Source organism: Monodelphis domestica, chromosome 3, assembly GCF_027887165.1.
Source record: "Monodelphis domestica isolate mMonDom1 chromosome 3, mMonDom1.pri, whole genome shotgun sequence".
In the NCBI taxonomy this organism is placed as follows: domain Eukaryota; kingdom Metazoa; phylum Chordata; class Mammalia; order Didelphimorphia; family Didelphidae; genus Monodelphis; species Monodelphis domestica.
The window spans coordinates 376,364,773-376,381,526 of record NC_077229.1 but is presented as its reverse complement, the minus strand read 5'-3'; the positions used below and the strand labels follow the sequence as shown (position 1 = coordinate 376,381,526).

Here is a 16,754-nt window from a genome sequence, read left to right as displayed (position 1 = left end):
CTAGCCAATTCAGTAAGTATTTGCTTAGTCCAAGGTACTAATAATCTAGGGAATAAAAAAGGGAGGAAATTGGAAAACAGTCTGACCTCAATTCTTCTGAGAGGGAAGGATTTCCAGTGACAGAGACACTTGCCAGACAGCACATATTATTTCATTGTTTGACAGCTTTGGTTTAATAACTTTTTGTGTGTGTCTTGGTCCTTTTGGCAATATGGTAAACCTCTGAATTGAGAAGAAATAATAAATGAAGGAAATGCTTACGGGCCTTACAAAAATGGGCAGCAGAGCAGAATATTACAGAATCACGAATCCTGTAAAATCTCAACATCAAATGGATATGATAGTTGAACTTCCAGTTTCACCTTTTGGGCATTCTCTCTGCTGACCCAGGTTGATGAGACTTTCTTCTCCACTTTCCCCCATAAATCCTCTATTGAGGAGCTGCTGTGCTGGAAGACATTTATTCTTTTTGGGTCCCCAGAGTTCATGTAGATTATTAAAAAAAAAAGGAAATAAAATCATTTCCATAGTAGACAGGCCTAGATGAAATGGACTTCAATTGAATGAAAATTTAGGCTAGACAAGAACTTTTCAGGGCTAATGATATTTTGAAACTTTGGACAGAAGTTACCAATTTTGTTGTACCATTTAAATTTGGAGGAGAAACTGGTTATGCTTAACTTTGTTTTTATAATCAAGTCCCTTTAGTATGCTCATAGTGAGGTAGTAGGCAAATGGTTAGAATACCAGAATAAAGAAACTAAGAACAATTTTAGTCATATGCAAACTTGTTGAGCTTTACTTAAAGTAAATTAGATTATGAAAGCTACTTGACAATATCTGAGCACAAATCCCAAAAAAGGGGGGGGAAAGCATAAATTTCTTAACAATGCAAAAACTTACATCTCTCTATATTAAATACATAAACAGCACTCATTTTAATGCAATATATACTTTATACTGACCTCTGCAGTCATTTTTACAAATCAAAGGCTGCACAAATATTTTTAATGTGAGTGATTTCAATGGTTTATATTAAATCCAGTTTTGATGTGCAACAAAATTGTAAAAACTGACAGCTAAAGCACACGTATATAATGACTCCCAACGTACCTTTAATTTTTTTTTTTAAACACACAACACAACTGGTTCTCTTTGTAATGTCAGATGTGAAATGATGAATGAGGTAAAAATTCCCATTACCCAATCTCTTCCTCCGCTTCTCTCCTCGCTCCCCAATTTTGATATCTTTGTGTCATCCTCCAAATTCTATGGGGACTCAAACCCTCTAGATACGGGTCCTTGAGTCTTTGGAAATTTTTCTTAAAAATAATTTAGCTCGTTAATCGGAAGAACTGACACTCAAATCTACAGAATAACCTATTTGCATGGATTTTTTCCATCCTAACTTTTTTGTATCCAAATCTCCATTTTTTTCTAGTTTTAAACATTAATATTGTTTAATTAGATGTTACAAAAACCAAATGATATTTACATAGAACCCCACAACAATATATTTACCAGTAGTGAGTTTGCTATCTCTCTTTTGTGTTTAAAAAATAATACCGCCCCCAACCAAGTAACATTTATGTAGAGCCTCACGATGTTGAGCAGTATAGAATTTGCTTTGTGTAATGACCCTTTCGTGAAGGTCACACAACGGTAAGATGTTCAGGTAATGACATCTGTAATAGCACTGAAATTCCCCCATTGCTTTCAGTCACCAGCTCATACCACATTTGGCGATCCTTCAGATGAAATCCTGGGTTCCTTAACTCTTTAGGCTCTAAGAATTTTGACCCTCTGCTAGAAGTGTTTTTTCTGTTCCCCAACACACCATTCCCAGCCCCCATGACCAAAAGGAGGGGGCCTCTCTCAAAATTTTTGGAGGGGGAGAAAAAAAACAACAACACATTTCTTTCCAAATAATTTTTCGTGAAGAGCAAGGATGACCAGGGGATTCGCTTTTGGCTGGTTTGTTCCCTTAAGGAAGAAAAAAATTAAGAAGCCGCTTCTTATTCAAACAGGAGACTGTCTTTCTAGTTTTCCTTGATATACACATACTGCCACTGGCTGAGGTCAAGTCTCATTTTAGCAAAGTGCACTTGGAACTACATCACCTAAGCTACGACAAGGATCATGTGAAAACAAATTTGCTGACTTTACTTAGTGTTAAAAGCATTTTAGAAAAATGCATATCTGTAGTCTTCTGAAGACCCCGGCCGACTGTAAATGAGGAAGGAAAAAATAGAAAAAGAAAATTATTATTGAAATTACTGGCTATATAGTTCCCCCAGAACCACTGGGCCTCAGGAAACAAGAGGTCTATTTATTTATTTATCTAAAAAAACTGATTGAGGAGTTCTTCCTTTGGTGTGTAGTTCTTACAGATAGCAGCAAAACAGGCCCAACCTTGCCTGGACTTCCCTAAGAGAAGAAAAGTGAACTTCACTGAAAAATAAGGTTAGATCATTCCCTCTTTCTCCTTTGAGATCCAGATGCATAACTTTAATTTTTTTTATACTCTTGCTCTTTTAATGGACTAATATTACAACATGTCATTAACATTTTATTTCATTTTGGATGCTTCTGAGAATTTTTCAACCTTTGTTTTGCTTCCCACTTGGAAGAAAAAGAGGACAGGGAATGACCCTATTTTCAAAGAAATATTTTCTCCAGATTCACTATACATCCTATGTTTGAAGTGGTTAGATCACGTGATCAGTCACATGATGTTTTTGCTGCTTCAAATGACAGACATAGGAATTCACAATAACCTTGCAGAGAAAAGCCTCACTAACAACGGTTACAAGAAGCATACCTTCCATAGGGAGGGCACAGGGCCAAATGCTTCTAATATGAAAGCTTGTGTGTGAGTGTTTGTGTATTTGTGAAAGAGGGCAATGGGGAAGCAGTGACTGACTTCAGAATGGAGCCGCCATCTTCTTTTTCCATTTTTAGGAAGCTAGCTGAAAGTGCATTGCAGGTATTGCCGGACCTCTCTGAGTCACTATGCCTTTTAAAGCCAGGAAAGGTGTCCCATTGTGTTTAAACACACATGCACATACATCCGTAGACACACAGAGACACATACACACAAGCCTTTGAAGCCACGCAGTGGCAAGACCCATTTCCTCTTCTGGCTTTATAGAAATCCATGATTCTAGGATAAGCTGCATCCCACTCCAAGCTAAGAGACCCACCCCCTCCCCTTCCCCAGGGGAAAAGCCTAGATCCCATGGCTAGCCCCTACGACTAATCAATAAAGTTTAACCCAGGTATTGGCTTAAAATTCATTAAAATGGAAAAGCTTTAAAATAGAATACAAATACTTCTAAAATGAATATCTATAATTACAGTTATATATAGTTTGCCCTTTTGTGGCTTTTTTAAAAAATATATTCTCATCCCATTATTTTAGTTTAATGGTAAGGAAAAAAAAGACTAATCCAGAGAGTTATTTTGATTTTTAAAATCCTATTTCCAGACAATCAATGGACAGGCAAGTTCTACCTTTCCCTCAGCAGAAAAGTCTACTAAATTAGAAATTCAGAGAGGTCTTCAGTTCAGGGAAAAGAAGAAATAAAAAGCAAAAAAGTTTACCAAGCGATTTCCTTCCCCAGTAGTACAGGAATTTAATGTCCGTCCTTCTGTACATTAGTGTGTGTTTAGATATTGCCTCTCTGATTGCTGTTTCTAGGCTAACTACTGCAGAAACCAATGTGGGAGCCAGAGGGCCTGTGCAAAGCCAGATGTGGCTTGTTTTAAATGCAGAAATTTATAAAAAAAAATAAAAATAACAAATACAGAAATTTATAGCCAAAGACCTCAGTGGTACTCAGCTATTGAGTGAAAAAATAAAACAAAACCGCCTACCAGGTCTAGGTCCGGATCCCATCTTCACCACTAACTTATATGACTTTAGACAAGACAGTTAACTCTGCCAGAACTCAGCTTCCTCATCAATTGAGGATGATCCCTAAACTACCACTTGAAGATCTGGTGTGAACGTGTACATGAGAATTGGGTTTTTTTGTTTTGTTTTTTGGTCCAGATATGTGACTTCATCCATTTGGGAAACTCCTAGTATGGAAACTTTCCCCTAATGCAGATTAGCAGCTCATTCATAACATTGTCTTTGATTTGCACGTGGGCCCTGTGAAGCGACTCATAGTCCAAGGATATCCATCCAAGCACATATCAGACACAGGTTTTCCTGCCTCCATTGCTGGCCCTCTGGCCTTGGTGCCCAGCTACCTCTCTCCTAAGAAACTACTAGTCTATAATATTTCAATGCATAGCATAATAGTGAGGTGTTGGACTAAACCAAAACAATTAAATAATTTATCTTATTTTGTTATATCTGTGCATTCTCTGATCTCAGATTCCAGCCCCCCCACCCCCAATGAGGAGGAATTCTGGGTGAATGACCTGCAGAAAAGCAAAGAAGTGACTTTGTATCCCCAGTTTTATAAACCGGTAAGGAGCCATGGGTTTACTGCTCATAAACAAATTTCTCAACAGTCCCTGAGATATTTGGCTGGCATGTCCACACCTTAATAGAGGTCCTTTTCTGTTCTATAACAAGATGTGTGTGCCAGGAGACCCAAGTTCCTCCTTTAAGGAAAGTTATTTCCTTATATCAGTTTAATAAAAAAGACTGAAGGCAATTTAATTGAAAATAATTTCCTCCTCCAGCAGACAGAAAAGAAATATAAAATAGGAAGCTTCTCCATCTCAGGATAATCATCTGTCCAGATAATGCTATGTTTAAGATTTCAAATGAAAATGTCCTTCAGTTGTTTTTTTTTAATATTGAAATGAGCCTACAATAAATGAGTCAATAGGAAGAGAGTTAGCCAACCGTATCATCTTCATGATTCTTGATTTTATTTCACTAGTGGGATGATCTATTCCCTCTATCTCTTTGGCATTTGACTTTCACAGTAGCTACTCTTGGTGACAGCATTTCTGGGGGAAGCAGAGCCAAAGGATTGGCGTCAACGGTTTCAACAATTTGGGAGGAAGACTGTATAACAGGATGCACCTAGAAATGAGGTAAGGCATTGGTGCCCTAAACTAGAACTGAAAATCAACACAGGTTACTTCTCCGCCAGACTTAAGAGCATTATTATTCTTTTTTTCTTTGGGGTGGTGGTGGTGGGGAGGGGTAGGACATATGGCTTGATTTATCACAAGATGAATACCTATATTTGGTGGAGAGCAACATTTTCTGAAATAAAATGGGCATTTTATCAAAAAGATTAAAGTGTTCCTGGCGGTTGTCTACTCTGCCTATCCCTAGTCCTATTCTATCCCATCCTTCACTTTTTCACATTCTCTTTTCTTTCTGTGAAGTCTTTGTTTACAATAGAAGGAAAGAACTATTATAAACTTCAACTTTGAACTCATGTCTGTGTATTAAATTCATTCCTTTGTCTTAAGATGCATCCATCCCACGGGAAAGACCAGAAGAGAAATGGGTTCCTAGAAAGCGCTGGAAACATTTCTTCCAGTCTTCATTTATAGCCATTGCTGTTTTGGATCAGTTGTTGCTTTAAAAATAACGGTACATTTCAAGCAGGGGGCGCTGAGGGTTGGCTTTAACAAAAATGCAAGCTGCACAACTGAAGATAATGAAACTTTCAAGATTTGGTTTTCAGGGACGAATTTACTTTGTTGGAAAAAAACAAAACAAAACAACAAAAAACCCCAAACCGGTCTATCTCCAATTTTACAAGCTCCAAACACAAATAATAAAACATATTCCTACTTAAGCTTTTAGCCGTTTACCTACGACCAAAACAGAAGGTCTCTGTCCCCACTCACCTCCCTCTCCTGTCATCTACTCCTTAATCTCACCCTTACTGTTGCTGTATAGCTGTACATCTTCATTCTTAATATGGGGGAAAAGGAAAAATGACAACAGGTCAGGCCTCTAGAAAGTACACTGGCCTCTATACATTGTAGGCATGCCAAAGGGATATTTATTGTGTATCCAGAAATTTAAATGTCAACACTCTTCCTGTACAAGGTTGACTTTATTCAGTTTGGTTAATTTATTATGAGGAATAATCTGAGTACAACATCGAAAACAAAACCAAACCAAAAATCCAGAGGGCTTTTTATTCCTTGCCCATCTAGTATTGTTACCATTTTGTTCCCAATGTTTTCTGCTTAGGCTGACCAATTCGATCCCAATTCACCCACACTGAAAAATATCTCTCCTGAAATTTATTTCAACTTATCGCGTTGGTCCATTACTTCTTCCAATGCAGTAAATTGAAATAAATTTCAGTAGACCAAGTACAACTACTGCAACTAAGATACAATGTTCACTCATACAATATGTTTTAACTAATTAGGTTTGCACACGGGCAACCAACATATTGTATTAAAGACATCTTGTTGAAAATGCAAAAATAGGAAATGTATTGTAGCCTAAAATAAATTACATAACCTATACAGTATATATATATATATGTATATATATGTTTAAAATAATATTTTATTTCGGTTTTGTCAGTTTTCAAGTGTTTGACTAAGCCAAGAATTTAGCAAACTAAATATGTCCAAAATTCAAAAAAGAAAAAAAAATCTTTAAAACTTAGAAAAATATACTTTACTAAATTGATTCCAAATGCCTAATTTCAGGGAAGATCACATAGTGATTTTTAGTAATTTTATAAAGTGTCTTCTTTTTATCGTATGGCATGAAAGGGCTATATCCTAGTGTATTCCATGAGTAGTATGTACCACAAAGGTATAAGAATGGCAGAATGATACAATAAACTATATCTAAAAAGTTATTACTACACCGATCCAGCACAAGATTGCTAGATTAGGACTTGGATAAAGCTTTCTGTTCTCTTGAAGAAACCAAAACTGAAAGAAGTTAGAACGCTCCATTCGTCTCCCTGTAGTGCCACCTTCAGGACAGAAGAATGAAGGGCAGGGAAGGGCATGCAAAAACCTTGAGATGTGGTGATATGAGATGACTAAACAACACGGATGCATATTCCCAGGATATTAAAGAGAGAACAAAACGCAACCCTCCTCGAATCCTCCTATGTAAAATGAAAAACAATCATTGAATGATGATTCCCTTTTGCTACCCAAATGATGTCTCAGACCATAAAAATGATTTCCATATTTCAATGAAGCCCATTCACAATTCTTCCTTTGAATAGACTTGACTCTTCCTGAATTTAGCCTCTTGACCCTCTGTATTTAAATAGTAGACAGTTTATAACTCCATGGGCAAGAGAAATATATTAGGCCACAAGGGTTATATCTGTTTGTACAGCTGAGTTATTGTCAAGCGAGTAAAAGAAAACGAGACTTTGAGATACTGTATTTTCAACTTGTGATCCTAAAAAAGAGGAAGAAGAAAAAACAAACAAACAACACAACGGAGTTGAGTTTGTGGCCGCAGGACACAGTACGGCCACCCAGTCAATACATAGAGAGACACAGCAGTACTTTGGTTGACAAATGCAGATTGTCCAATGGAAATGAAGGCTTCAACAATGGAGACAACTTCTGCCATGATGCAGCCGTGCCTTTTAGTTTGTTTTTTTTTTTATGGTGTGGAAAAACTAATTCCATTAAGAAAAAAAAAGAGAAAAAGAAAAGACCTCTCTTTAGGTCCCACATCAATGTGAGCATACCCAGTATGCTAGAGAATTTATCTGAAACCTTTTAAATCAAGGCCTCGTTCATTAAAAAAAAAAATACACACACAAACAAACAAAAAAAAACCCAAGAAGAAGAAAAGATGCTGAAGTGTTATTCCGACTGTCTCTATGGTGTGGTGATAAGTCACATCACCCCATGTCTTTATTCATTCTCTTCTCTCATTTCTACGATGTCTGTAATTTCCTCTGTTGGAGGCATGTCAGTCATGGCGGAGTCTTCACCTTCTGTGGCTGACTCATTTTCAGTCTTCTTTTTCTAAGTGAAAGAAGAATTCATAAATACAAGACTACAGATAATGAAAAGGTCGACCCAAGTTAATCTGGAATGATGACAGTTCAGAAGAAAGGGTCAGCTACATAAACTCTTAGGTGACTATTTACTGAGGGCAGGAATAGCATTTTAGCCAAAAATTCAGGTCAAAATACGAAATACTTATGGAGCACTTGCTGTATATTTCTCATGAGCTCTCTGTGCCCGATCTGTGGCACAGCCTTCTGGGCTCCTGTTGGTCAGCTGCCAGTTGGACACATTGCGCATTGACCCCAACATAGTGATGCCACTTTGGCCCTCTTCTAGTACAAAGGTCAATGACCAACCAACTGTATACTTAACACTGTGCTAGGTGCAATGAGAGCTAGGAAGCAGACAAAGATCCTCTTCTTAAGAATGGTACAGCAATTAGAGAACAACATGTGGCAGAATATTAAGTGACAAAATCCATGTAAAGACGAGAGACATGAGAGGTTCATGAAGCAGACAGTTGAAAAATATTCAGAAAAATGGTCGTGCTTCCCTTTGAAGTGTGGCAAACATTCTCTCTGTCTCTCTCCCCACACTCACCTCTGTCTCTCCCTCCCTCTATCTCCCCCTCTTTCTTTCCCTCCCCCTCCTCTCTTTTCCCTTTCTCTCTTCTCTCTCTCTCCTCCCCCCTCTCCCTCTCTCTCTCCTCCCCCCTCTCCTCTCTCTCTCTCTCCTCTTTCTCTCTCCCTCCCTCCCTCTCTCTCTCTCTCTCTCTTTCTCTCTCTCTCTCTCTCTCTCTCTCTCTCTCTCTTCTCTCTCTCTCTCTCTCTCTCCCTCTCCCTATCTCTCCCTCTCCCTCTCTCCCTCTCTCTCCTTCTTTCCCTCTCTCCCTCTCTCCCTCTCTCTCTCTCTCCCTCTCCCTCTCTCTCTCTTTCTCTTTCACACACACATATTTTACTGTGACATTCTTTAAAGGCAAAATTCTCCAGTTCAAAAGAACTGAGTGGAAGAATGCTTGAAGGTATTTAAAAAAAAAAAGGAACCATCTTTTTAAGATTTCCTCAATCATAGTCCAATAACTATTTACTAAACACACATCCAGAGCAAAGCACTATTAAGAGCACTAGGGATTCAAAGGCAAAAAAGAAAAATCAATCCCATCCTCAAGGAATTTATGCTCCGTTACGTAGATTCTATGATTTCAGTCTGTTGTGGCAAGAGTAGCAAGACTGTAAAAACGTTTTTAGGATGTCTCCATTGAAAGAGCAAAGGAGTTAAATGTCATAATGCATGACTCCCAAAATTTCTGGTCCAGTTTGTTTTATGCATTGAACCCCCCCCCCCCTTTTTTTTGTTATTAAGACCTAGTGAATGGCATTGAGACTTTGGCAATTCTTTTCACTTACATTTGTAGTAAGGAAGTCACACAGACTGAGAATTAGGTAGAGAATTAAGCAATCAACAAATAAGCATTTGTTTTTTATTTGCTTAACCCTTTACGGTCTATCTAAATATCAACTCTAAGGCAGAAAAAAGCAGCAAGGGTCAGGCAATCAAGGTTAAGTGACTCGCCCAATGTCACACAGCTAGGAACTGGCTGAGGCCAGACTTGAACCCAAGTCCCCCCCATCTCCAGGTCTGGTTCACCATCCACTGAGGTACCTATTTGCCTCTCAATAAACATTTATTAAGCAAACACTTTGTGCCAGGAATTGTGCAAGGCACTAAGAATAAAACTGAAGCTCTGATGGAGTTTGTATTGAACCTGTCAGATAGAGCATTTTCATAGATAGGGAAAACAAGGCCAATACAAAACAACTTTGGGGTGGGGGGGCATGAAAGGTAGTAGGTAGCTAGATAGCACATTGGTGGACCAGAGATTAAATCTGTCCTCAGTCACTTAATTAGCTATGTGACCTTAGCCAAGCCACCTAACCAGTCTCGGTTTCCTTATCTGTAAAATGGGGATAAGAATAGCCCCTACCTTCTAGAATAGTTGTGAGGACCAAACAAGGTATCTGTGAGGCACTTATCACAGTCTATGGCACACAGCAGGCACTTAAAAATGCTAATTTTCTTTCTCCCCAGCTACTGACCACAAGGGCAAGAAGAAAAGCCCTTAGAAGAAGAGAGGAAGTTCTTGAACTGAGCCTCCAAGGCAGGAAGGGGAACACTGCAAGCATGAGAGAAGCCTGGACACTTCAGTCTGAGAAACAATAGGCCAATCTGGCTGGAAGGCAGAGAGTGCGAGAGGTAGCCAGGTGCAATTCTTCCCAAAGCTTTTCTAATGGATTCCATAAAGATGACTGCAAGTGGCTTGAAAAGCCTCTGGGAACTCACTGAATAATCCCAGTTTAGCGGCAGCTTTGCCAAGGACCTGGTTCTTTTGTTGTTGCCTTTGTATCCCCAGCACTATCCTGGGGCCCCCCAAGTTTCCAGTAAATGCTCGTGGGTGGACCGGTCTGTGGAGACTAGCCAACGTCTTACCTGCTTTCTGTAGACATAGCAGGCTGCTATTGCAACCATGGTAGACTCTCCCACAAAACCAGCTAGGAGGGAGCCGACTCCTAGGGTAGCCCCGTGAACCCTGAGAACCAGAGAAAAAGGCATCCTTAACAAATATAGCTCCAAAGCGCGGCACAAATAAGAAGCACAGCCAAATTATTTACTTACACTCAGTACAATAGAGGCCACAGCAAATATTTAAAGTCTTCTAAGGTTAAAGAAAGGAAAAAGAAGAGAATCCCGATGCCAAATAACATTAGAGTTTGCATTAAAGACTCCGAGTCACTTTGCCTTTCCTGCCTGTGGAATTTTTCACTCCTGGGGGAGTTTGCAGTGGTGCAAATCTTCTATTGCTTGGCAATTAGGGATTTGTTATTCCCACTGATCAGAAATGACCATGAACCCCTTTTGACCAGAGTTTTGCTGGACCAGAGGCAGAGAATAACACGCTGGTTCTAGTTCTAAATCTAGACATAATTCTCCGTGAAAATAATGGCCTTAAGTTCTAGATGTCACCCCTTTGGAGGAAAGGAGGATGGGGCACCCCACAATAAAAGCTGAAAAAGCTGCTTACCCCATGTAAGGCAGGACCACAAGACTAGTGATGAGGACGATGATGCGCAGCACAGAGCTGGGGGCCAATACGAACGTCTTCTTCAGCGTCATCAGCCACCCGGTCAAGTGGGCTCTCACCGTGACTGCCCAGAGAGAGTGCAGAATGACATCAGAACTCTGAAGGGCTTTCCCCCACATACACACACAGCCAGATTATAATATATTTGGAGATTATTTCCTTCCCAAATAGATTACGTCGGGAGCCTCCTAGGATGAGCCAAAGCGGGTATTTAAGGTCCTCTTTGGTAGCATCCTATGTGAATTTAACATACTCTTTGCTTGGTTTCTTGGCTCACTGTCATTCAAAAATTTCCTTGTTTAGATTCATTTGAAGGAATTTTAATAGGAACCTAATTTGCTTGCAATAAAATAGCAATAATAAAATAAATCTTAATTTTTTCCCCTTTATTTTATTTCAGTAACAAAATTACACTCAAGTTTTCCAAGGTTATATGGTTCATGTTGTCTCCCTCCCGCCCACCTCTCGGAGTTGACAAGCAATGCCATTGTTTTGTTTTGTTTTTTTCTTTTCTTTATTTATTTAAAACAAATCTTAATAAAATACTTTCTTTCTTACTCTGTCCTCTTGATCGCATGCTCTATTTATACAATACTGCGATCTATTTGTAGTTCTCTTTACTGTCTTCCAAAACTGGCAGACTTTATGTCCCCAGACTAAGCATTCCCCCATTTTGTTCCGATGACCTTCATCTTCCTTTCTGTCCATCCAAGTCCTGCCCCTCTCCCCATTACACACAGTTCACATCCTTCCTCTGCCCCAAAGCTTCCTCGGACCATTTGCCTCCATGTCAATATCCCCTTTCTCTGAAGTTCTGTAACACACATTGTCTGCAGGGTGCATAATGGTCCTGAATAACATTTTCTTTGTGGTGAATATTTCCTGTGTGCTGATCTTATCACCCTAATTAGAGCCTCAGCTCTAGGTAGGGCCAAGGATCCTGTGTTATGCCTGTTTTAGATCTCTCCCAGCCTGCCGAGGCCTGGGTTAGGTACTCCAAAAATACATGCTGAGTGCTGCACGAGGGGCTCTTGCTTAGGAAAGATGGAACTGATTTTTCGTAGCAAGAAAAACCCAGGAGGTTTATTTATTCCAACTGGATTAAGCCTTCCTTACATTTTTGCACTTCGAAAAGACTTACATAGGACAACCTGCTTGCATCTTTTGATGCATCTAGTCAGATAACTGACAAGAAGCCTGAGCCTCTGCAGAGCCAGCATTGGGCAAACATGCTGGAGAAAGAGGACTTGTAGTTGGGGGCAGAAATCTAATTGCCAGGGCAGAGGTGGTAATTACTGGCTGTAATCCTGTGACTCTCTGTGTGTTAATTTCCCACAGGAGAGGCAGTTTACTTTTAAAACTCATTTGACTTTATCAGACAAAAAAGTTTTATCTGATTAAGGGTGTGACAAACTTTACATGCTAGCTAGCTTAATTAGCCACAATATGAGGAAAGAAACATAATTTTTTTTCTTAAAGCCCTTAAGGCAGAAATGTGGAAAGGGCTGGACAATGGAAGTTAAATGATTAGGGTCACACAGCTAGGAAGTGACAGGTCATATTTGAACCCTGGTTCCCCTGCCTTCAGGCCTGACTCAATCTACTGAGCCATTTAGCAGCCCCCAAGGAAAAAAAAAATTATTTTTACAGCTAGAAGGGATCTTAAAGGACTTCTAGTCCAACCCTTTTCAATTGAAGGGAAAGAAACAAAAGCCCAGAAAGATATAATCCATGTTTTTAGACATACCTAGAAATATACTTCTAAATTGCAGACACAGAGATGCCTCAGTAGAGCTGGGCCTAATGACTGCAATGACCTTAGTATGAACACTGAGCCTTCTTTACAAATCTATCTGATCAAGCAAGACCTGAATTAATTTTATTTCATGACTATATAGCCAGTGCCCACTCCTAACTGCTTCCCCATTCAATATTCTGCTCATTGGACCCTGATCAATAAGTATCCGGTTCTTCCTTAAGATACAAACCTGTTCATTGACAGTTTCTGCTAATATCAAACACAATGGCATGGGCCAAGTCTGTTGCTAAGCTCTGAGAAGTCACCAAGTCTAAAAGTGGCCACAACTTGGAGATTCTATCTCAACCGCTCTATCCTGTTCTTACTGGGATAAGGCGACGAATGATGAAATGCATGCTGTATTTTTCTAATGACTCTTGAAGATTTCTCGACCCAAAGCTTCTCTGCCATCTTCTTGGTATCTCAGGTCCCTAATTTACCAAAGATTTTAAGCTTTCAGTATTTTCCCCCCGGTGTTCCAGGGTCACATTCTCAAATTTCTTCCTTTTTTCAATTAGTCTTTCCAGTAAAGTTAATCATTTTTCTTCTCCATCCTCATTTTATTACCTTTGTTACTTCTCTTATCTTTTAAACTGCCAACTGTGATGATCTCAAATGATATTATTCATGCAAGGTACTTAAAGTGCTATATTGTTATTATTAATTTTTTGCTATTTTGCATCTTTCATTTTTTTTCTTTCTTCTACCAAATCTCTTTTTAAAATAAAGCTTTTATTCCCAAAGTAAGACCAAAGGAAAAAAGGAATCAGGAATTTTTACCTGGAACTGGGAAAAAGGAGAAAATGCGCAAAGGAATAACACAGAGTTCCGCAAAGGCAAAGTCCACTCCAATGATGTCAATCAAAATCTTCTCTGAAACGTTGGGTGTCCAAAACATCACAAAACAGAGCTAGAAGGAAATGAAAGCTATTAAACAACTATATGAAAGAATGTTCTAAATCACTAGCAAGAGAAATGTAAATTAAAATAAATGAAACTGTATTTTACAACCAAATCCACAGAGATGGCAAAGATGAAAAGGGTAAATGTTGGAGGAGTCGTGGGAAAAACCAGACACGAATGCACTGTTGGCAGAGCTATGAGTTGATCCAATTGTTCTGGGAAACAATTTGTAATGATACAAAACAAAACCAACTAAGATGTATATATCCTTCAACACAGTAGCAGTATATGCAAAACAGCATTTTGTTTCTTTTGATCGTGGTAAAGAAATAGAAAAAAAAAAGAATAAGCAACTTATTAAGCAAATATTTAGCACTTAGCAAATGTTACCTCATTTGATCCTTGCAACAGCCCTGAAAAGTGGGTATCTATCAATTGGGATAGAGCTGAACAAACTGTTGTTTATAAATATTAAGGAATATTATCGTACCATAAAAAGTACACATAAGGAAGTGAAAGAAATGTGAAAAGGCTTATGTGGACTGATGCTTTACACAGTAAAAGGAACTAGAAAGATTGCAATAGTGTAAGGGAAAAGCCACAGACAGACTTCTTGACAAATCCACAATCATGATGTCAGAGCATTGCTCCTGCCAAGCAACAGAGCTCTGGTGGACAACAGATGGGTGGGTGGTGAGGCATAGGTGAGACACGGTCATTATGTCAACTTTTTTTAACTGACTATATAGTTGGTTCAAGGGAGGCTTGTGGGGGAGGAAAGGAGTCATTAAAAAAACAAGCAAACAAACAAACAAAAAACAACCCTTACTTTCTGTCTTATTAACAAACCTAAGACAAAAAGGCAAAGTTTGGCAATTGAGATGAAGTGACTTGCTCAAGGTCACAACTAGGAAGTATCGGAGGTCAGATTTGGACCGAGGTCCTCCCAACTCTGGATCTGGCTCTCTATCTACTGAGCCACCTAACTGTGCTTGAGAGCAGTCATTTGAAAGAGATAATGATGTAAAGAATTTAATTTAATTTAAAATTTTAAGATGCTGTATTAAGAAATTTCTTTATTAAAAAAAAAGTAACTAATGATAAAGAAGAAAAAAACATATTTTAAACCTCTGCAGGTACACCCTGAGAATGCTGATGGAGGCTGACAGCAGAGAGGCTATCAAATAACTCACTCAACATCTACTTATTGATTCAGACCTGGGGAGGTATTCTTGAATACTCATAGACTACACAAATCATGACCCACCTATCAATCTTTAGAGGCAGTGTGATGTAGTGCAATGAGCAACTGGTTTGGAGTTAGAAAAACTGGGTTCAAATCCCACTCCTGACATTACCTGGGTGACCTAGGGAAGGTCACTTCCCATCTGGACCTCGCTTTCCTCCTATATAAAACAAACATTTGGGAGAGGGGGCCTCTGAAGCCCCTTTCCAGCTTTGGATCTATCATGCTAAGAGATGAGCCACAATGGGCAGTCAGGGCAGAGAGCGCTGGGTTAAAGTCAGGAAGACTCATCTTCTTGATTTCAAATCTGGCCTCAGGTACTAGCTGGGTGACCCTCGGCAAGCTGCTTTACCCTGTTTGCCTCAGTTTCTTCATCTGTAAAATGAGTTGGAGAAGGAAATGGCAACCATTCCAGTACTTTCCCAAGGAAACCCAAAATGGGGTCATACAGTCTGAACCTGGGGGCAGTTGGGTGGCTCAGTGGATTGAGAGTCAGGCCTAGAGATGGGAGGTCCTAGGTTAAAATCTGGCCTCAGATACTTCCTAGCTGTGTGACCCTGGGCAAGTCACTTGACCCCCATTGCCTAGCCCTTTCCACTCTTCTGCCTTGGAACCAATACACAGTATTGACTCCAAGACAGAAGGTAAGGGTTTGAAAAAAAATCCAATTGCATTTCAGAAGTATTACTAAGTTCAACATTAAAATCCTTGTTGATAGACTGAAAGAGGAAAGTTTAAGGTTTTAACTAACTACTTCTACTTCTTTTCAGTTTTGCGAAACTGATAGAAATTAAAAATCACAGTCATCTAGAAGCCTTTGGGGAAACACAAACCAAGGACTACATTACTATAATTTGACAGGACACACTATTTATGCATGTATTGTTCTTAAAAAACAAAACAAAAAACCAAACCCTTACCTTCTGTCTTAGAATTAATATGTGTATTGGTTCCAAGGCAGAAGAGTGGTAAGGGCTAGGCAATGGGGGTCAAGTGATTTGCTCAGGGTCACACAGCTGGGAAATGTCTGAGGGAAGATTTGAACCCAGGCCACCTGAATCTGGGTCAGTACTCAGTCCACTGAGCCACTTAGCTGCCCCCCATGTATTATTCTTGATGTTTCTCAAGGTCTTTCATATCTTCTCTCACTGAAGTTTTAAGACCTGAAGCTAAGTAGGAAAGCCCAAAGTAATAAAGTCAGGTATGTTATCAGTGCAACATTTCTGGTTGTACTAATAGAAAATTAGTGCACAAAAAGAAAAAATGATTGTTTTTGGTAAAGAGACACTCTCCTACCTAATTATCAGGCTTATGGAAACTGGTATAGAAGGCACAAGGAGAGGGCATGACTGTTTATTACAGGGTAGAATGAATCTGGGAGATCCACGGTCCACTCCTAGCTTGACCAGTGGAGGGTCGGACTTTTCCAGGCCATGATCCATCTCTTCAGGCTTTGGTCTTCCTACTGGGGAGAAATGCTCAGCAGCATTTAGCTGCTTCCCTGGCTTAGTAAATAATTGCTGATTGACTGCTGAATGCCAAATTACACAGGGATGTTGCGACATTTCATCAAAAAAATCTATGAAAGCAAATATCTTATCTTTGTGACAGTACTTTGAACGAAATCTACATTTGTGATGTCCTACACTCTGCAAACTGATGAGGACCTTCAGAAGAGATTTCCTGTTAAGAAATAGTATTATAGAAAAATGCTTGTTTCCACTTTCATA

General features: G+C 39.2%; 1 protein-coding gene across 1 annotated transcript in view; it reads right to left on the bottom strand.

The window, feature by feature from the left end:
* Positions 1-776: 776 nt before the first annotated feature.
* ANKH (ANKH inorganic pyrophosphate transport regulator) overlaps positions 777-16,754 on the bottom strand; it is a 211,119-nt gene continuing 195,141 nt past the window's right edge. The window contains exons 10-13 of the mRNA XM_001372956.5: positions 13,656-13,785; positions 11,018-11,141; positions 10,426-10,525; positions 777-7,953 (exon numbers count right to left, since the gene is read on the bottom strand). Coding sequence (XP_001372993.2) covers positions 7,840-7,953; positions 10,426-10,525; positions 11,018-11,141; positions 13,656-13,785 — 468 coding nt within the window. The 3' untranslated portion in view covers positions 777-7,839. The remainder of the gene's footprint in view (positions 7,954-10,425; positions 10,526-11,017; positions 11,142-13,655; positions 13,786-16,754) is intronic.